The sequence below is a fragment of the Urtica dioica genome, chromosome 1, assembly GCF_054948205.1.
Source record: "Urtica dioica subsp. dioica isolate 48M chromosome 1, U.dioica_male_clone48M_v1_H2, whole genome shotgun sequence".
NCBI classification, from domain to species: Eukaryota; Viridiplantae; Streptophyta; class Magnoliopsida; order Rosales; family Urticaceae; genus Urtica; species Urtica dioica.
This window is the reverse complement of record NC_142756.1, coordinates 17662045-17684105: the sequence shown is the minus strand read 5'-3', so window position 1 is coordinate 17684105 and position 22061 is coordinate 17662045. Positions and strand designations below refer to the sequence as shown.

The window sequence follows — 22061 nt, the reverse complement described above, 5'->3', positions numbered from 1 at the left end:
ATTAGCAGTTATAGAGTTTATTTGATTCATAATGAGCGAAAATATTTCATTCAATCTGGTGGCAATTTATTTTAGAATTTAGTATACCATGATGCTATAAACAGCACTGTAAACGTCCAGTTTTTGTATTATCAATATTTCACGATAATGGTAATTTTCACGTTATCTGTTGTTAATTGATTTGTCAGCTTATTTACAATACAAATAACCTGTAAATGAATTTTGTTTTATTGTCCATTAACATGACTAGTTTCACAGCTTATTGTCTGTTAATTGATTTTGACAGCTTATTGTCTGTTAATTGATTTTGACAGCTTATTGTCTGTTAATTGATTTCTGATGTTAATTGATTTCCTCTCTGGGCCCACACGGTCTTCACCCTGAAAAAAAAAGAAAGTAAAATCATTCACTCTCCAATATTTCCTTCGGCTTGAATCGGTTCAACCAAACCTTTCATACTCTTTCCAAATGCCTCACCCTAAGGGAAAAAGAAAAAAAAAACAGAGACACTGATCAGACTTTGTTGAAGTAAACCACAGTTAGCGATTCATTATTTACCTGCTTCCATCCCATGCCTTCCAAAAGTTTTCTGGCGTAACTTCCGGCCCCGAACGACATGTCCAAAGCCTGAGCCGCGGCTTCCTCCGATCGGAGACCACTTTCACTGTCACCGTCTTGTCCCGGAGCAACGCTGAAAGCGCCGTGCAAGGCTCTCCTCTCGGCCGCTCTGTCCCTGTACGTCTGGCTTTTATTCTGCGCACTCAGATTCAAAGAGAAAAAAACAAAAAAAATGAATGTCAATATTGTGCAAATGAATTTGCAAGAGCGAACCGGTTGTGTCCAAAACACCTTTTCCCTCGCGACGGCCGACCTTTTGCCTCCTGCTTTTGCATCGGTTGGGGATTTCGTGTTGCCATTCGCGTTTGTATCAGAGAAGATTACGTTTATCTTCGGTATTAATTACAGAGCGTTAAATGGCCTCAATAAATGAGGTAGTTATTAGCCTTAATATTTAATTAATTAATATATTTTGTAGGCTTTTTGGGCGGGATCGGTTTATATAGAGAAACTGCTGCAGTGAGGACATTATGGTACATTTGTGTGTGTAAATAAATTGGGCTGGCCATTTACCCGAAATTAACAAAATGTTGGCCATATCCAAAACTACATATTTATAGGAGGCTATTTAGCTATATTACCCTTTAATTATTTTGACTGTAGTACATGGCATATAGTCATCAGTCATCAGTCATCAGTCATCAGTCATCAGTCATTAGTCATGATTTAATGCTACAACTGATTATCAAATGACATAATATAATTTTGAGTTCTTATCAACTGATTGAATGTGAAGAGAGAGAGAGAGAGAGAGAGAGAGAGAGAGAGAGAGAGAGAGAGAAATTAAAGGACCAATTATACAGCTCCGAATAAGAGTAAAGACAAAAATATGGTTAAAAAATGAGAGTTAAGTCTTAGAAGAGCCACTAGGCATCAGATTGAGGCGCTTTTGTGTAGGTGTAGTGTAGCCACCGAGTTGGATAAGATATCTACTCTAGGAAAGGGAAAGGGAAATTGTATTGTATGATACTGCACCTTATCATGATAAGTTGGAGGTCATGAATTCAATACAACAATTGCCTTTTATAAATGAGGTTAAATATGAAAATATGACACACACATATATATATATATATATATATATGGGAAAATAACACATTTATACCCTGTGTTTTAGTGAAATGTCGAGTTTAACCTTCGGTTTTCAAAAATGTCGAGTTCATACCCTCTGTTTAGCTAAAATAACGAAATTATACCTTATGTTTAACTAAAATGACGAATTTATACCCTGAAATGAATAACAGCGTCACAAATCTCCCTTTCATTGATATTAACTCTTATATAAGAAAAATCGAATCAAATCTAAATCAGTACTCTAACTTCTAAATTCTCAATTTTGAAATAAAAATAGTCTTAAATTGAAATTAAATAATAAAACTCATACCTCCTAATAAATGAGTTCATTCCGTGTTCGAATTGTAACTCTAAATCCTGGATTCTCTGTAAGAATATGTGATTTTGATGACTATCAACTATCAATGTTTACTCATTTGCCTCTTTCTGTGTTCTTCACGATTAAGAGACTGCTGTTTATTTTTTAGTTTTTAAATAAATTACATATATGGCGCGAATGAATAAAGATAATCGGTGTTTATATATAAATATTATAGTCAACGTCAATGAAAAGTCAATAAAAATAATATTCGTGACACTGTTGTCTATTTCAGGGTATAATTTCGTCATTTTAGTTAAACAGAGTGTATAATTTCGTCATTTTAGTTAAACAGAGGGTATGAACGCGACATTTTTGAAAACCGAGGGTTAAACTCGACATTTCACTAAAACACAGGGTATAAATGTGTTATTTTCCCTATATATATATATATATATATGCGCGCGCCAAATAACTCATATATACTCATTGCACGTACTTTTCAAAATAAACATAAGAAAATCTTATTTTCTTTTCTCTCTTCTTGCTACCGCACAAACGCACAACAAAGCAAAAGTCTCGGCCAAGTCCTTCGACGACACCCTGCCACACTTCCACTAGTACAAAATATAGCATCACGTGCGACTTTTTTTCGCACTTGAAAGTGCAAAAGTCGCGCCTGATGACACTTTCAAGTGCGACTTTAGATGCGATAAGGTCGAATCTGAAAGTCCGCACCTGATGATTTTAGGTGCGACTTTCCGCACCTGAAAGTCATCACTATCAGGTGCGACATTTTAGGTGCGACTTCTTGCACCAAAAGTCACACCTAAATTTAATCCAAAATAATATATTAAGGCGGGATATATAGTATCAGATGCGACTAGTCGCATCTGATACTTTTCCCGCGAAAGTTTCAGATGCGAGTAGTCGCATCTGATACTCATTCCCGCCTAATATTTTGGCGGGATACAATACAATCAAATGCGACTAGTCGCATCTGAAACCTTTGGCGCGAATAAATCAGATGCGACTAGTCGCATCTGATTATCTTTAGTTTTTTTTTAAATGCTAATTCTAATAGAATCAGCATATAAAAAGATTCTATTAGAATCAATATTTTTTTGTTAAATTAATTAAATAATTTTAATAATAATAATTATATAATATTAATTAGAATAATAATTATATATATGTTGATTCATATAATAATTATATAAATAATTTAATAGAAATTCTAATATTAAATTCTTCAATGCACGACCTCCTCTTCCGCCAGATCTTCCTCGTGCGCCTTGGCGTCCTGGTGCGCTGCCGCTCAAACGATGCCACTAACACTCTACTGAATCTAGCGTCTGAGCATTCGGCATTGAAGCTGGTGGCGGCGTCTGAGCATTCGGCATTGAAGCGGATGGTGGCGTCTGAACATTCGGCATTGAAGCTGATGGCGGCGTCGTCCCAAGGTGCAGCATCGCGGGGGATGTCTGCATGGGAGACGGATGATGCTGTGTGTAGGCAAAGAACTGTCGCTGAAAGGCCTCCATCTGAGCTCGTTGATCACGCCTCATCTCTTCCATTGCGACCTGTTGTGCGACCAACGCTGCTTGTAGCTCGCTAACCACTGGATCTGGAACGCGCCTCGATGACGAACCTGATGACGAGCTCTCGTCCTGAGCCTGAGCCAAGAGATACGATGATCTAGGGATCGAGGGACCTATCCCGACTGACCAATCTTGACGTTGCCCGAGAACAGTATCCATCGCGTACTGCTCCCCCTGGTCTATGTCAAACGTTTGACCTGACTCCGCTGCTTGTCGCTGATATCCATCGAAATTCTCGTGATCCCTGATATCCTCCACAACACCGTGCAATCCTCATATTCCTCTCTGATTTGTTCATCCGATGGAATCTTCTTCACGAGGAAGGACGGCACGCTCGAGCTCGCTGTGATGATACCATTTTGTGTAGCCTAGGGTAAACCCCTTGTTCAGCAAATGATTCCTGACAACCCCGATGTCGTGTCATCTCACGTTGTTGCAAGGTTTGCAAGGACACCGATATTTGTCATTTTCGTTGTGGAATCTTCTTGCAGCGCGAATAAACTCGTTAACACCGGTTTTGTACTGCAATGTCACCCGATTATTCTCCGTGATCCAATCTCTACTTGGATTGGACATTTCGCAGAATGAGAGCGAAAAATGAAAGTTGTGAAGAGTTATTGATAAAGGACGGAGAACAAAATGAAAGAGAGATTATGAATTGTATGTTATTTTGAAGTCGGATTGAATAAGTTGGGAGTTTTTAGACTAATTGATTCGAAACTCTACCGAAATTTCGCCAGAGTTTCCCCTATTATACTAACAAACCAAAAACCTGCAAAATTATTTAAAAACATATACAAACCATCCAGAACTATCCTACAGATTAGCTCAGTCCTAAACCGAATCTCCGTGGTTCGGTCACAACATTTTATAAATGAAAAACCGAAATTAACAAAATATCACAAACTATCAAAAGATGTCACAAACTATTTTTCTTATTTAAAGTTCAATTACATTTCATGTTAAATCAACCAAACAAAACTAATCACAAATTCATGAACTTAATTTTAATCTAAACTTCATTTTATACTAAACAGGTCACAAAACACAATTAAAACTTAATTTTAACCTAAACTAATTAAATTATTAAACATGTGAAATTATCAATACAGCTACTAATCAATTTCAAAGTAGCATATTACAAAACATTAACATGTTATCAAATTAATTACAATTACAATTACAATTAACATAAACTAATCAAAATCAAATTAAACAAACTAATCAAAATTAAATTACTAACTAGCTAATTAACATTTACAATTATTAACATATATTAACTTACATATTTCACATTAACTAACCTACATATTAACTAACTTAACATATTAACTAACATATTATATATACACTAACCTAACTAACTAATATATACACTAATATATATTTATCAACCTAACTAACCTAGCTTACTAACTAATATATATTTATAAAAAAAAACTAATATATATACTAACCTAAGACTGCCGGCCGGGGACTCGGGAACAGCGGCTCGGAGGCTGGGACTCGGGGACAACGGCTCGGTGGCTGGGACTCGGAGGACAGGAACTCGGCAGCGGGGCCGGGGCTGAGCGCACGGCGAGGTCCAGAGACACGGGACGACGAGGCTGTGAGCGAGGCAGAGAGAGGTAGAGAAACACTGAGTTTAATTAAGGGAGAGCGAATTCAAGAGAGAGAAATATCGGTTGAGAGGCGGAGAAGACGGCGGAGCGCGGCGGAGGTCCCGATCCTCTCCTTGTGGCTAGTGGCGCGCGCGCGGCTTGGTGGAGAAGCTGCTGGCCGAGCGCAAGCAAGAATGAGAAGAGAAGATGAAGGAGAGGCGATGGTGGTTCAAGCGGCCGGGGACGTTCTTGAGCGGTTATTGTTGACGAAATTTTTTTTCCTTTGCTCTGTTTTTTTTCCTCTTTTCCTGGTGGCAGAGAGAGAAGCGGCGGAGCACGGCGGAGGCTGTGGAGCGCGGCGGAGGTGGTGGATAGGGCGGAGCGCAATTGCAGAACTGGAGAGAGTGTTTTTTTTAAATCGGCGGAGTGAAATGAGGAAGACGAAATGCAGAGATTTGATTTTATAGAAACCCTAAATTTTAGGTGCGACTTTGTCGCACCCGAAAGCTCTATTCGATGCGACTAGTCGCACCTAATAATTTATCAGGTGCGACTAGTCGCATCAAATAATATCTCAAAAAACACTAACCCAAAATGCCACGTCAATCATGAATGAAAAAATGAGGGGGAGAATTGGCCCGCTTAAAATTGTGAACTATCAGGTGCGACTTTGTCACACCGGATAGTTTTTTTGACTATCAGGTGCGACCTAATACTCAAAAGCAAAAACAATTTTAGTGAAATTTTTTGGACTTTGGGTTGACAATCTGGCGCGATTAGTCACACCCGAAAGTCATTTAGATGCGACTTTTAGGTGCGACTAGTCGCACATGATAGTCATGCGCATCAGAAAACAAAATTTGTAGTAGTGTTCACCGCCGCATGCTGCCCGCCGCCATCGAAGCTTAAAGTTGCAAGCACCTTTATCGCACCTCACAACGGAAGCCAGCGTCGCATGCTGCAAGCACGCCACTAGTGCCCCATCAAGCTCTCCATTAGGCGAAATCCTCGCCGGAAAAAGGTCTGTAGAAGGGATTTAGTGTTATATAGCACATGGATGTTAGATTCGTGGGTTAGAATTGGTGTTGGTGTTTAACTTGATAGATTAATATTAGATTTTTTTGTCGATTGGACTTGATTTATTAGGGTTATTTTTTGTTGGAATCTTGGCTTGTATGTGATAGAATTGTTTAAAATAGTTGAGCTTCATGGTTTGAGGGTTCTTATCTGCGGTATTATACGGTCTCATGCTTAGACTTGCGGTAGCTTGCGGTCTATTGCGCAGAAAAAAAAACATGACAGTATACGGTGAGTTGCGGTATATTATAGATTGTTGAGGAGAAAAAGTAAATATTGAGAAAAATTATTTTTGTTTGAATGTGGTTAACTTGATTAGTTTTGTTTGCATTATATTATAGATGGTGACTTTGTTTATTCCCAATGAAAATTATTTTCTGGCTATTTTGAAAAACCTTGTGGAGGTTGTATTGCCTATGAGAAGAAAAAAATCAAGAATTTAAAAATCTGTCTTAGGGTTAAGAAGTCACCCTTTGGTCCTTTTTCTTTGTTCCGGAAATGGAATTTCATGGTATGTTGATGCATAGTCTTCTACTCCGGAATATAGAGATATCAAAGAGGGATGAGATCCATTTCAAGCTACGAGAAATCGAATGCAGGTAAGCTATCATTTGTTAGGGTCCATTAGAAAATAGCCAACTTAAACGTTTGACATTGCTAAATAGCCAATGTTTGGTAAATCTTAGGTAAATAGATTTAACAAACGTTGGACATTTAGCAATGTCAAACTTTTAAGTTGACTATTTTCCTAAATTTTTGAATTTGTTATAGTCTTCTAATGATTTTAAACCTTAACTTATAATGTTTTACTAAATATAATTATGTGAACAGATTTTTGCGTTTCGAATATTTATTGATCACGAGTTTATCTATGGATCTCCCACCGGCGATCGAAAGACAAAATTCAAACACATGGCACCCTTATCGATTTATCGGATAACTACTTCAACAAGGGGAAGATTCCCTATGGAAAGTTAGTAACGCATTCTTGAACATCAACGAAACAGACTTTGAGGTTGATGATGCCACGTGGTTGGACATTCTCACATTCATGGAGGGTAAATATTTGTGAAAACGACTCGTTGAAACTGAAATTTTTTGACATATTCTATTCCTTGTTACGAGAACTATGAGATCGGTTATTTATTTTCCGAAATCGAGTTAAGGTAAATGAGAAATTGATGTTTAAAAGTGTGTTAAAAAAATTAAATATATTGTGAAGGAAATTTTAAGTGTGTTGTGAATGGATATGCACATACAAGAGTCCTACATGGATTAGATGTGTGGATTTGTTGTGCTTATATGTAGAAATATTGGAGCGTAGGCAAGCTCATATCCATAACACACGAACGCACGCCGTCCCTACTGTCTGTTCAGTCGGTCTATCGTGCCGAGTTGGTCTTGGCTTGGCTTGGTTGAAGTCTAAATATTTTAGGCTGAGTTCATTCATTAATTTTTAATTTGTTATAAACGATTTTCCATTTTAATGGCTGTTAAAGTGCACATAACACCATATATTATGGCTAGTTAAAAGCGTTAAAAATTATGAGCATTATGGGCAGTAAAATGAATTCATGGTGCATTACTATGTTTCCATAACCGTTCAGCCTTTGTTCCTATATAAGGCTGGAATTGTTTTGCTCATTATGACTAGAAAAACATCCAAGACAAGGGTAGAAAGGCAGAATTCAAACACACACAAAATATCTCTAACTTTCCTCTCAATTCTCTTGCGGTGGTGGTAGTTTCTAGCACATGTTCAAGTTCGCCGGAGTTGAACAAGGTGGTGCTTTGTTCATCTCGTACGTCGTTGTATCCTAAGAGGCAATTACATATGTTTTCCAGCATCCGGTGGGAGATCAATAACGTTTTAAGGAAATCGTCAAACAAGTCTCGACATTCTCCATTTCTTTCTCTTACACTGGCTTTCGTTCAACTCAGTTTTAATTATTTATTTTATTTTTGTACTCATGTCTACATGCTTATTTATTAGTTTTGTTTATTATTTATTTAAATAATATTTAAGAGATTTGTCAATTATTCCCGCCTATTATAGCATTATGGCTAATGATCTTAAAAATTTGTATTTCAATCTAACGGAAACTTGCATTCCCGAAGTTTCTAGACGGTTTGTTTATTTTCCGTTGTTAAAATATTCATGAGAAACTAGTGTTTTTTTTATTCTGTACAAACTTGAAGACTACAATTTTAATTGTGTATCTGAGTGCGCCACCGTATTTGGATTGTATGCGACCTCCACGTGATATAACAGTTTGTTTCTGAATAAGGTATGTTAAAAGAAGGATTTTATATCCTAGTTTGAGTTATTTAAAGGAATGAAGTCTTCCTACATATACTTGTGAATGTGGGGGGTACTCTGTCTGTGTATTGGCAACCACTCCCAAAAAAATGAAGATTGAACCAAAAGCCTTGGTTGCATCTTCTTTGCATACGCACATCTTAGTGATGCTCATTGGTTTATTGTGTATATGTCGAATAACCCAATATACAGTAAGATTCAATTATAAAATCTGAAATTGCTTCGTTCTTCGAGCATGCATATTTCCTTATAATTCTAAGGAAGATGAACCGAGCTCATCTTAGTAAAGTATTAAGGTTATTGAGAAAATAACTCAAGTACTTGATCAAGAGGCGAAAAAAGAAATAGTGTCTGAAGGATCTAGACGACCCGAGTAATTATATGTAAAAATGTCATTTGATTATGAATTTCTAACATATATGCTAAAGGATTGACTTAACATATTAATAACATATTAAGAGTCTATAAACTTGTTTGAGAGTCAATTATGGACTTATGCCATAAGATGTGAAAGAGACTCTATCATGTCAACACTTGGAAGTTGGCTAATAAGTGTATCGTTACGAGGAAGATGAAATTAGATAACTTATATTGTTAATTACAAGGCGAGACTTGTAATCAAAGGTTATAAGACATCTAGAGAGTCTTATAACCTTTGATTACAAGTCTCGAGATTCTTCACCACTTTGATACATATTATCCCGTGACGATAATAACATCCACTATGATGATAATTTTGGTTTCCGCGGTGCGTAATTTTGAAATTCATTTAATTACTGAACTCCATATCGAGTGATTTCATACAGTTCACATCCAACTATATCATGAATAAGTTGAGTTATGTACTATCTCAGTTGTTGAATGAATTACATAATTTTGAGTCTGTTTCTCGACATGGGAAGAACAAGGGGTCGACTCACTATGCTGACAAAGATTCTTCGCCTAAAACCAAGAAGAAGTGGTCTTCTGGTGTTGAGTCCTCTAAAGCTCCTGCAAAGAAGGAAAATAGAAAATTCAAGAGGAATGGAAAAGGGAAAGAGAAGAAGCGATATAACGTTGGTATATGTCATCGCTTCAACAGAGATGGTCATTGGAAGAGGCACTTGGCTGAGCTTGAGACAATAAGAAGAATGCTGGTATGGTACCTTAAAATTCATGATTAAAGATATCCTCAAAATATTTTTTAGGATAATTAATCACGAGCATTCATCTTTTGTGTTGCAGAGAAGATTTAATGGAGCTCGATTGAGTCGAGGAGCTTGCTACACAATGTCGGATTCAAGCCCGAGTTGTAGAGAAGCTCATGCTCCAATCGTAGATCTAATATCCCCCTAGTTTTGTTACTTTCATATACTGGATTAATATTTATTTATGAACATCGTGATGTGTGAAAATAATAATCCAATTTTTTCAGGATTGCAGACATTTTATAGTTGTTTTAGAAATTATGAATTTTATCTTTCTTTATTATTTATTTCATTATTTCTAATCACATGGTTGTACCAACAAATATTTGTTTTCTTTATTATTGAATGCTTTATGATATTGTGATATGCATTAATGTTTTCCCTAGAAACAAATGATAGAAGATATGAAAGAATTGGATGACCCTTCATAATTTATCAAAAGCATAATTTATATTTTTAAGTGATAAATCTCTGCTAGAAATTTAATTAGCATTTATTGCTTTCTTTATTTCTTATGTTGAATGTAACTTTATAGTTAAAGTGTAAGAACTATATAGAGCAATGATTGCGTCTGAATTATTATTTAAACACCAACAATGATTTATATGAGTGAGAGGTAATAAGGAGACACAAACCACGTTAGTGTTGATAGTGCATTGATTGAGTGGGAGCATCCTTAATTGGAACCTTCACTACTACAAATGTTGGATTCTACAATCCATATTCTACAACGCTTACGGCTAAGTGTTGTGGAAACTGGAGATTGTACAACACTTAAAATAAGTGTTGTAGAAACTGGTTGCTTCTACAACGCTTATGGCTAAGCGTTGTAGAAGCTTAATGTTTCTACAACGCTTATGGCTAAGCGTTGTAGAAGCTTGATGTTTCTACAACGCTTACTATAAGTGTTGTAGAAGCTTGGTATTTCTACAAGACTTACTATAAGTGTTGTAAAATTTCACCATATTACAGATCACCCACAACGCTTAGACTATCCGTTGTAAAAGCTTCGCCGCGGCGAGAACTTTCTACAACGGATAATCTAAGCGTTGTGAGATTAGTGAAATTTAATGAACCTCGCTGCGGCGAGAATCCTTCTTTGCCGCGGCGAGAAGAGTTCTAGAGAGCCTTTTTTGGAGAAGATATTCGTGCCGCGGTGAAGGCTATCTCTTGTCGCGGCGAGACAATTATGGGTTTACTTTTCAGCAGTCTCGCCGCGGCGAGAAATAGTCTTTGCCGCGGCGAGAGTTCTACAACGCTTACTCTAAGCGTTGTAGAATCGTTTTAAAACCTAAAAATTTAATTTTTTTTTTCAAAAAGCCCGTCCGAATTTCAGACTTAGTCAATTTTTCTTCTTCTTTATTCTTCATTGTTCTTCATTCTTCTTCTCCTCTCTCTCTCTCTCTCTCTCTCTCTCTCTCTCTCTCCGCCCTCTCTCTTCTTCTCTGCCCTCACCCTCTCTCCGCCTTTACTTCTCTTTCTCTCTCCGCCCTCGCTCTTTTCTTGTCCTTCCTCACTCTCTCTCCACCCTCACTATTCTTCTCCGTCTTTTTTGGAAAGCAAGGCGGACGCGCAAGCGGTCCCACAAACCCATAAAACCCAAACCTCAAACCAACAAAAGCCACAACCACAAACCCATAAAATCCACCACTACGTCAAACTCACACATGCCTAGGCATCTCCGGTGACAACTCATACTCTCTCTTTCTTCCACGCCCCCATGCTCCTCATCTACACTCGGGTTAGTTTTTGGTTGAGAATTATGTATAATTTAGGTTGAAAATATGTGTTTGTTTGGAATTGAGAGTATGGATTGATATAATTTAGGTTAAAACACCATATTTGTTTGATATTTCGTTGGATTTGAGTTTGCATTTGATATTTAGTTGGAATTGTGTTTCTTAGATTTCATGTCGTCCACTACTACTAGTTCTAGTGGTAGCCGTAAAAGAAAAACTAGAAGACAACCTCAAAATATACATCGCCACGACGAGAATTGGGGCAGAACCCAGATATTTCTCGCCGCGGCGGTGTATATTTTTCGCTGCGACGAGATAGTTCTACAACAGATGTCTTATCTGTTGTAGAATACCTCGCCTTGGCGAGAAATATACATAGCCGCGGCGAGAAATTCTGGAATTTTTGAAAATTGAACAATGGAACTCTATCGTTGTAGAGGCTTCTACAACGGATGCGTAAGTGTTGTAGAAGCCAAGTTTCTGCAACGGATATCTAAACGTTGTAGAAGCTTCTACAACGCTGGATTCTACAACTGTTTTTAAGCGTTGTAGGATCCCAATTTTGTAGTAGTGCTTGCCACGATATTCAATAAGCGAGTATGAGCATCCTTAACTAGATCATTGCCACTATTATTCAATGGGTGAGTGAAAGCATCCTTGAGTGGAGCCTTTCCACTTTTATCATTAAGCTAGTGGGAGAATCCTTAACTGGAACATTACTGCTATTATCAACAAGATCTTTTTTCAAATGGAAACACTTGATCGTGAAGTATCACAAAAGATCAAACTAACTAGAAAAAGTCATAAACCCGATTTTAATTGATCTATCCTTTAAGTCCTTGACTTAATGGAAATAGAAAGATCTATAAAAAGACATATGAATATGTTCGAGCTTTGAAAAGCTATTTGTTAAAGAATGGATTTAACCCTTGAGAAAAGACGTCAGCAACGATTTTGTCCTTTTCTCTACTACCACGAACTAGTTCATCGGGATCTTCAGTTAAGAAAATGAACACTTCACTTTGGATAATGTTAGAAAAAACCAGACATGGATCAATGTAGTTATTCTACTAAACTTTTTGAAAATAAAAAGTTGATCCAAGTGTCGTATAAACCAAGTATAAGTATACATGAAGGTTTATCAAGAATCAAGATTTGAAAATGAGCGATTTGTGAACTCATAAATATGTGTCATGAATAAAGTCCATACCAATTAATGGTTAACTAAATTATGAAATAGGTAAATTGATTGAGCTAATTGTTTTTATAACATTAAGTTTAGAAATGGCAATTTTGTTCCATTGTCTAAATTATATTTATTGAAATAAGGTATAAACTCGATTGACGAGGCTAGACTCTATTAGCGAGATTGATAAACAAACCTTAGACAAGAATAAATTTTTATGAAATAATAAAGTGTTGAACACTAACATTTATGGAAATATTGAGATATCGGGTTATTAAAATATAGTAAATTCTTAGTCTTGTGTTTATTGAATATGAACACGACTAATAAGGACAAAATATAAATAACCAAGTAATGGAAATAGGTCAATATATAGTTCTTACAAAATATAAATAACCAAGTAATAAAGATTAAACATGCTATAATACAACTAGTTTTGGCGCCACAAGGGATGTACACCAAGAATATGTCTTACTATCTTAAAGATATAAAGACTGGCTTATGACCTAAAAGATATGCAAAGTGATAATGTGTTCAATAGTAAATCATTAACTATGAACAATTTGACTTGAACTTAGGTGGTAAGTCAAATATCACTTGCAAAGAAGCAGGTACTGGAAAAATATCAAATGAGTCATATACATCGATCGACAGAATTGATAGAGATATAAATTAAGGTGAGAATCTCAATCCTAGTTAGAAATCTGAGCTGTTTGTTGTGCGATGGCTGAGCATTAGTGATCTAAGGACACTGCCTTATCTTCTTTGGTCAAAGTGAGAGATTCTTAGGAATATTGTCCGCTGAAGATAATAAGATAAACATGAATGATTACTAAATATCATAGCAATTTTACTTTATTAGCATTATTGATTACTAGGTTATTTTCTAGTTAGAATCAATAACAATTATCATCCATAGTCTTCATATTAAATTGAGTTACATGCTAGGATCTAAGTTCGGGCAGTGAGTGAAAACATGGTCAGTGATTGATTCATGCCTGGATAGCTCGATCTAAAATCACATATGTAGAACACAAGTGAAAATTTGATCATTTGAGGGGAACATTCTACATATTTGGTATGTGTACAATCTGGACAGACTTTGATTATTGATATGTCGTTATGATAGTCACAGTGAAACTTAATATAATCCTGAAGTGGTCACAGACTTCTAGGTTGTATTATCGAGTTGTTTTACTCATTCGTTAATGGCTACTCGAAGTTTAATAAATACATCTGAGCGGAAAGTGGTTCACAGATACATAATCCATCCTTCTAGAAAGAAGGTCAATGTTGACTCACCTTAGGATTGATTCCAGAACCGATTGATTGCGCGTACTTTCGTAGTAAGTACATACGAAAGAATTCGTTGGGGAAGCAAGAATGCTTAGTAACATTGAGTAACATCAAGTAATGTATAACGAAATAATTGACATTTCTCGATACGAATTGAATATGTGGAGGATTTAGCTCATGAACTGATTATATCAATGGACGCTCATAACATTGAGTAAAATATAATTCTAATAACAAAAAGGGTGCAGTCTCAGCTCATCTTGTTGAGTGACGCTGAGATTGACGAATCGAATGAGAAAATAAGAAACATGTCATTTATTTTGTTCGGATTCGTAGGAGCTTCAGTTATGTAACCCACCGGGTTATCTGCTCTCGCCACGACTATATCAAAATGTCAAAAGTTTTATATATATATATATATATATATATATATATATATATATAAGGATTTTTATTAGAGTTTTATATGGTTTTTAATTTTCTCTCACATTATATAATATATAAGGATTTTTATTTGAGTATTATATGGTTTTTAATTTTTCTCTCACATTATAATAGTGAATTTTGGAGTTAATGATTTGAGTTTGTAAAAATTGCTCGAAACGTTAAAAATAAATTACATTTTTGCCCTCATGATAGAAAAAGTCAAAAAATTATGGAAAATAAATTTTCTTCTAACATAAACATGTATTTGAGTTGGACTGGAAATTTTGAGAAAATTCCGAGAAGGTTCGGCCACATAAAGAGAAAATAGAATATTTCGAGCACAAGATTCGGAAAATCCCGAATAGTTAGCAAACGATATCGGATAAATGTGAAATTTTCCAGAACCTTATATTTTCTATTAAGGTAGCCAGAAAAGGAAGCAAATTATTTTAAATAATTTTTTTTGCAGAATTTATAAGGAGAGATGGCTAAAATGTTAATTTTTTTTTTTTTATATAAAAAGGGCTAAAATACAACATTCGAGGGACTTATCTGCAAAATTCGTGAGTCATCAGTAAGGATGGCTGAGTTGTCATCATAATAAAGGGTGTTGGTGTGGTGTCAACACAAAAATGGGGTCTCAAGAGAATTTTAAAAAGTTTAGGGACAAGTGAAAAAAATCCCCAATTTTTTTTAGATAAAACCTAGAATTTCTCTCTTCCTTCACTTCATTTTTCGTCTAAACATTTAAGAGAGAAGCTCCTAAGGGGCGGGCGTCACAATGTGGTATCAGGGCAAAACATGGTCAACTAGGCAAACCATAGTTATAAGTTAATTATTTGTGTAAGAGGTGAACTAGATATACACTTTGCCTTGAACTTTATCTATATGCATATTGAGATGTGAACAACTAATGATGTGCTCTACAGATTGTTGATGCAAAATGAGCAACGAATATGAAGCGCAATCGAATGCTGACCAGCAGCTAGCAGCCCCAGTTCCATCTGATGCGTCACGAGCGAGTAGTGCCCTAATGCCTGCTCCAAACAATAGGGTCCGGATTGACTATATGAATATGATCCTTGCTGGTTCTAAGCCGTTCTACGGAGAGATAGGCCCGATCACTGCTGCTGACTGGTTTTCGCATATGTTGATATGGATGAACGATATGCGAATTCCTTACCAGTATCGTGGAGGAGTTACTGCTCTTATGCTGAGGGGAGAAGCTGCACGATTTTGGGGTGAGAGGATCGAGACGCGTAAGATAGAGGGACTTTCTGATTGGATGGAGTTACGAGCAGATATCACGTACCGATTTTCTTACTCATACAATATCACGACTTGGCGAGCGAAGGTATCTAGGTTCTGTCAGATTTTCGGAGAGTCTATCGCGGAGTATTATGCACGGTTCCATGATGAGATTATGTATCCAGCTCCAATGGATTTTTTCACAGATCGGATGGTGAAAGACATCTTATATGGTGTTCATCTATATTACAGACCACCATTGAGCATTTTCCAAGCGGTGAACTACAATGAAGGACATGGAGGAGGATCCCGAGGAGGATCAAGTGGAGGATCCTATCATGGACGTGGTTGAGGATCCTATCGAGGCAGTAGAGGAGGACACAATGGAGGATTCTACTGATGACTTGGATGAGGGCTCTGATGAGCAGTCAGAGGACGACCGAGCGACGATCATGACTATCACCCTAGCGAGCCATAGAGCAGAAGTCTGTATGGTGATGAATGTTTTCCTTTTGGGTTATACACATGTTTTCCTTTTGGGTTATATGTGTATATAAACACATATATGTGTAGTATTTAGGATGACCTTTCGAATGTCATAGTGACACTGTATTTTTTGGGTACTTCTAAAAAAACAATCTGTTGTAACAAAGAAGTGTATGTATGATATCTTTTGAGGTTGTCCGTATGTAGTGGTCTTGTTTATATAAGTATTAATACTATGTTTGTATGACTTTTGTGTGCTTATGAATACAAGACTAGACTTAGATTTTTTTTTTTTTTTATGTTTGAATGATAAGTAAATATATGCGTCAAATACGTGTGTAGGTCTCATCTTGGGTAAAAATGGCTCAAGAATTGACACCTGTACAAATAGCAGAGCAACTAAATGAAGTTAAAGCGAGTTTAGAGCGACAAACAGCCGCCGCTCAAGAGCGAGATGTTCATATCCAATAACAAAATGTGTTGCTAGCCACTGTTTTGGCATGGTTAGACACTATCGGTGTGGAAACACCGCCACCTAATGCACCTGAAGGTGATCCAGCGGTGCCAAACCCTCCAGTTCATTATCCCCCGGTGCCACCAGCAAATGAAAGAGCCGATTTGGAGGAGAATATATTGGCAATGGTACCATTAGCACCGGATGTTGGAGAACTAATGTATGAAAGGTCCAGGAAACAGAAACCACCAACGTTTGATGGATCCCATGATATTGCGGCAGCGGAGAATTGGGTAAAGCGACTTCAACATATTTTCACTTACATGTATCTGGCTGATAACGAGCGTGTAGCATGTCCCGTAAATCAAAATTAGATTTAGAGGCAAAGTGTTGGTGGGAGATCATGGTACAAATGGAGGATGTGGAAACTCTAACATGGGCAAGATTCTTGAAGTTGTTCCATGATAAGTATCTTGGTGAGGCCCGTGTGTCTTCAAAGGTGCACGACTTTATGAAATTATGGCAAGGTGATATGAAGGTCACCGAATACTCGGCTAAATTTGATGAATTGGAAAAGTACGCACCATCCATCATACCTACGGATGCTGCTAGGAAGACTAAGTTCATGTATGGACTTCAGAGGGACATCGTCAAGCAAGTGATAGTGGCGAGCAAGACCCACAAACATACGTCAGTGCTATTCAACGAGCCATTCGAATCAATGGTTGGGATGACGTACTTGACTCTCATCGACCAAATGGATTTGAAGAGAATACACGAGTAGAAGCAAGTTCTAGATCGACAAATCGGACATAGGTCGATTTCAGTCAAGGCAAAGACCTCGTGGAAATACAGGAAGGTTTCAACCCCAGAACTCAAACCACATGAATAATAACAACAACAAGAGACACAAAAACAAATCCAATGAAGGGAATTCAGAGGGACGTCGTCAAGCAAGTGATAGTGGCGAGCAAGACCCACAAACATACGTCAGTGCTATTCAACGAGCCCTTCGAATTAATGGTTGGGATGACGTACTTGACTCTCATCGACCAAATGGATTTGAAGAGAATACACGAGTAGAAGCAAGTTCTAGATCGACAAATCGGACATAGGTCGATTTCAGTCAAGGCAAAGACCTCGTGGAAATACAGGAAGGTTTCAACCCCAGAACTCAAACCACATGAATAATAACAACAACAAGAGACACAAAAACAAATCCAATGAAGGGACTTCAGAGGGACATCGTCAAGCAAGTGATAGTGGCGAGCAAGACCCACAAACATACGTCAGTGCTATTCAACGAGCCCTTCGAATTAATGGTTGGGATGACGTACTTGACTCTCATCGACCAAATGGATTTAAAGAGAATACACGAGTAGAAGCAAGTTCTAGATCGACAAATCGGACATAGATCGATTTCAGTCAAGGCAAAGACCTCGTGGAAATACAGGAAGGTTTCAACCCCAGAACTCAAACCACATGAATAATAACAACAACAAGAGACACAAAAACAAATCCAATGAAGGGAAAAACAAAATGAGGAACTTGAATGATCAAAGAACTCCACAAGTCATCACTGGAGGTATACCGCAATGCCTAAAGTGCGTACGTCATCATCCTGGAGAATGTCGAGTCGGAACTACTAAAGCGGTACCGTCAATCATGGTGACAGGTTAGCTTCTTGTTAACGAGATTTATGCATACACACTAGTAGATTCAGGAGCATCACATTCGTTCATAGCAAGTAGAATAGTGCAAGAGGTTCAATGGAGGAAAAATCTATTCTCTAGCCCTTTTTTAGTGTCCACCCCTGGTGGAGAAGTTTACCAACCTATATACTGGTATAAAGATATACCTATGTATATAGATGGACGTATACTTCATTCAAATTTGATAATGTTAGATATGGAAGATTTTGGCATTATCTTAGGAATGGATTGGCTAAGCGCTAATTATGCGACAATAGATTGTTGTCAAAAAGTTTTGTATTTTCGACCACCCAGAATGAAGCATTTCCAATTTAAAGAAACACCGCGGGGACAAGGCATTCCTAGAATCTCATATATGCAAGCTCAGAGATTGTTAGCGTGTCGATGCACTGGTACCTCGCCAATATTATGGATAGGACGAAGGGATAAAAACGAAGCCTGAGAGACGTGAATGTAGTATGAGAATTCTTGTTGGTCTTTCCAGAAGACCTACGTGGTTGACCTCCAGAAAGAGAAATAGAGATTACAATTGAACTCTTACTGGGTACCGCTCCAATTTCTAAAGCCCTTTATGGGATGGTTCCCGTCGAGTTAAAAGAACTAAAAGTTCAATTACAAGAGTTAATTGACAAAGGTTTTGTGAGACAAGTTTCTCACCATGGGGAGCTCCAATCTTATTCGTAAGAAAGAAGGATGGTTCCCTTCAATTATGTATAGACTATAGGGGTATCAATCAAGTCACTATCAAGAATAAATATCCATTACCACGGATCGATGATCTTTTTTATCAGTTGGTAAATGTGTCACTATTCTCGGAGATGGACTTATGATCAAGTTATCACCAACTTAGGGTACGCAAAGAAGATATTCCTAACACGGTATTTAAGACTCGTTATGGGCATTATGAGTTCTTGGTAATGTCGTTCAGATTGACGAACGCTGCAACAGCATTCATGGATCTGATGAATTGGGTATTCAAAGACTAATTAGACAAGTTTGCTATTATCTTCATTGTTGATATCCTAATATACTCTCCGAACGAAGATGAGCATGCTCAACACTTAGCATTTGTTTTGAAAAGATTACAAGAGCGTCAATTGCATGCAAAAATTTCCAAGTGCGAGTTTTGGTTGGGTCAAGTGATATTCTTAGGACATGTGGTGTCTAAGGAAGGCGTGAGAGTAGATCCTGCAAAGATTGAAACGGTTTTGAAATGGTCCACAACCAAAAACAGCAACAAAAGTGAGGAGTTTTCTTGGATTAGCAGGCTACTATCGGAGATTTGTGGAAGGATTCTCCCAAGTTGCCATGCCACTCACTCAACTCACCCGAAAAGAGCACAAATTTCTTTCGACCACAGCCCGCGAGGAGTCTTTTTAGGTGTTGAAACATCGTCTAACAACAGCTCTTATCCTCACGGTACCACAAGGAAGCGAATGATTCGCAGTATATTGTGATGCGTCAAAGTTTGGATTATGAGCAGTTCTAATGCAGGATGGAAAAAATTGTATTTTATGCGTCAAGACAATGAAAGAGTATGAGCAAGGATATCCTATTCATGACATTGAGTTAGAGCAGTCATTTTTGCCATGGAGTTATGGAGACATTATCTATACGGTGTGCATTGTGATATTTTCACCAACCACAAAACTCTCAAGTACGTCTTTACTCAGAAACAATTGAATGTGCGACAAGGATGATGGCTTGAATTCCTATCTAATTATGATTGTGAAATTCATTATCATCATTGAAAAGCAAGCAAAGTTGCTGATGCTCTTAGCCAAAAAAAACCACAAAATCCTTAATGTCACTAAGGGGCATATCATAAAGGTTAAGAAAGGAAGTCGATGGCTTTGGTCTAGTTTTGATGCATGAGAGGATATCGGCTTTAAAGGTGCAGCCTTTGCTTTCAAATGAAATTGGAAGGGAAAAGGATGGTGATGAAGAGCAAGTTAAGATTAAAGACAAAATTCTAAGGGAAAGGGAATGATTTCAACGTAAGTGTAAGTGGGATCACTACTACAAAACTACGATTCTACAGCGCTTAAAAACAGTTGTAGAATGATTCTACAACGCTTGTCAAGCGTTATAGAATCCACCGTTGTAGAAGCTTCTACAATGCTTAAATATCTATTGTAGAATCCAAGCTTCTACAATGGATATCTAACCGTTGTAAAAGCTTCTACAACGGTATGAATTCATTGTGTAACTTTCAAATACTTTAAAACTTCTCGTAGCGGCGACGTATAATTTCGCCGCGGCGAGATATTCTACAACTGATATTTTAACCGTTGTAGAAGCCTCTTGCCGCGGCGACAATTATACGTTGCAGCCACAAGAAGTTTATCTTCTTTTTTTTTACAAAATGTCGATGCAGTGATGTATAATTCTTGCCGCGGCGAGAAGCTTCTATAACGGTTAAAATATCCGTTGAAGAATACTTCGCCGCGGCAAAAATTCTACGTTGCCGGGGCGACGTATATTCTAAGCCGTGGCGACAGGCTTCTACAACGGATCCAGATCCGTTGTAGGAATATTCTGAATTTTAAAAAAAAAACTCGCTGCGGCGGTATTTGTTGTCGCGGCGAAAATAAAACGTCGTCACGGCGAATTTAAGATTTAAAAAAATATGTACTCTTGTTATCTTTCTCACCACGGCAACTCAGATTTCTCGTCGCGGCACATGTTACATGTGGCGGCGAGAAATCTAAGTCGCTGCGTCGAGAAGTATCAGTTTTTACACTGTACTGAAACCCGTTGTAAAAACTGGTACCTGAAAATAATCTTCAAATCCAGAAGAAAAAAAAAATATATCTATATCTTCAAAACATTCAAAAGCAAATATTTACATCTAAAAGCAATCCAAAATTCACTAAAAACTAACTAATCATCATAATTAATAAATATTTGTACATAAGTTATCGATTCTTTTCTACACCACCTACGACTATATCGCGAATATAAGAAATCACAAAATACCCGCATTCCGTGTTTCCGGTTTGTCTCGGGGCGTTCCAAGCCTTGATGTACGTTGATTCGCCGTTACTATGGGCGTTTTGGTGCTCGAGCTTGAAATCCACAAAAACCCTATAACACGGAAATCATAAGAGAAAAAACCACTACAATGATTTATGATAAAAATAGTTCAAGAAATCAAAATATTACCTGCTTATCAATCGAGTTAAATCGATTGGCATTTTATTTCTCAACGGGTCGAAGAACATAGCGCTATCCCTCCAAAGGTCGAGGACAACGAGCATCTAATGCTTATCTTTATTATACGGCATCAAAGCTAGTGCACCAAATTTGCATTTTCGTACCACGTTTCCAATGTCCTTGACTCGTTTTGACAAATAAGCGTCATCGTCGTTGTTTACGATGTGCAATCTTAAGCCTAGATCTATAAAGCAATAGTCTCGACTCTTCTTCGCCTTTTCTAGCTTCGAGCGATAGCTATGACAAACAAGTATTTAGTTGATCAAAACACTAAATATTGAATATTGATATTAAAAAATACATATAAAGAAAACACTTACTCCATATAAACTGTTATGCTCCCTGCGCCAATTTCCAAGTATTACAAAAACTTGGAAACATCTTCAAATGACATCAGAATTGGGATATCGGTGAGACTTGGACTAACCCATTCCGATAACACTACTTTTTTGGCATGTTGAGCGAGCAATCAAAACTTGGCATTAATCAACTCGTACGAAATCTTCTTATCATCATCGATGC

The 22061-nt window shown here is 37.3% G+C and overlaps 1 protein-coding gene across 1 annotated transcript; it reads right to left on the bottom strand.

Annotated features, from left to right (window-relative positions):
- Window positions 1-406: 406 nt before the first annotated feature.
- On the bottom strand, window positions 407-7310 carry LOC149407620 (uncharacterized). The gene is made up of 4 exons (XM_089621071.1): window positions 7252-7310; window positions 6665-6683; window positions 559-948; window positions 407-478 (listed from the first exon to the last, which is right to left on the bottom strand). Exons 1-4 carry the CDS (start codon window positions 7308-7310, stop codon window positions 407-409), a joined length of 540 nt encoding a protein of 179 aa, XP_089477197.1.
- Window positions 7311-22061: the final 14751 nt, after the last annotated feature.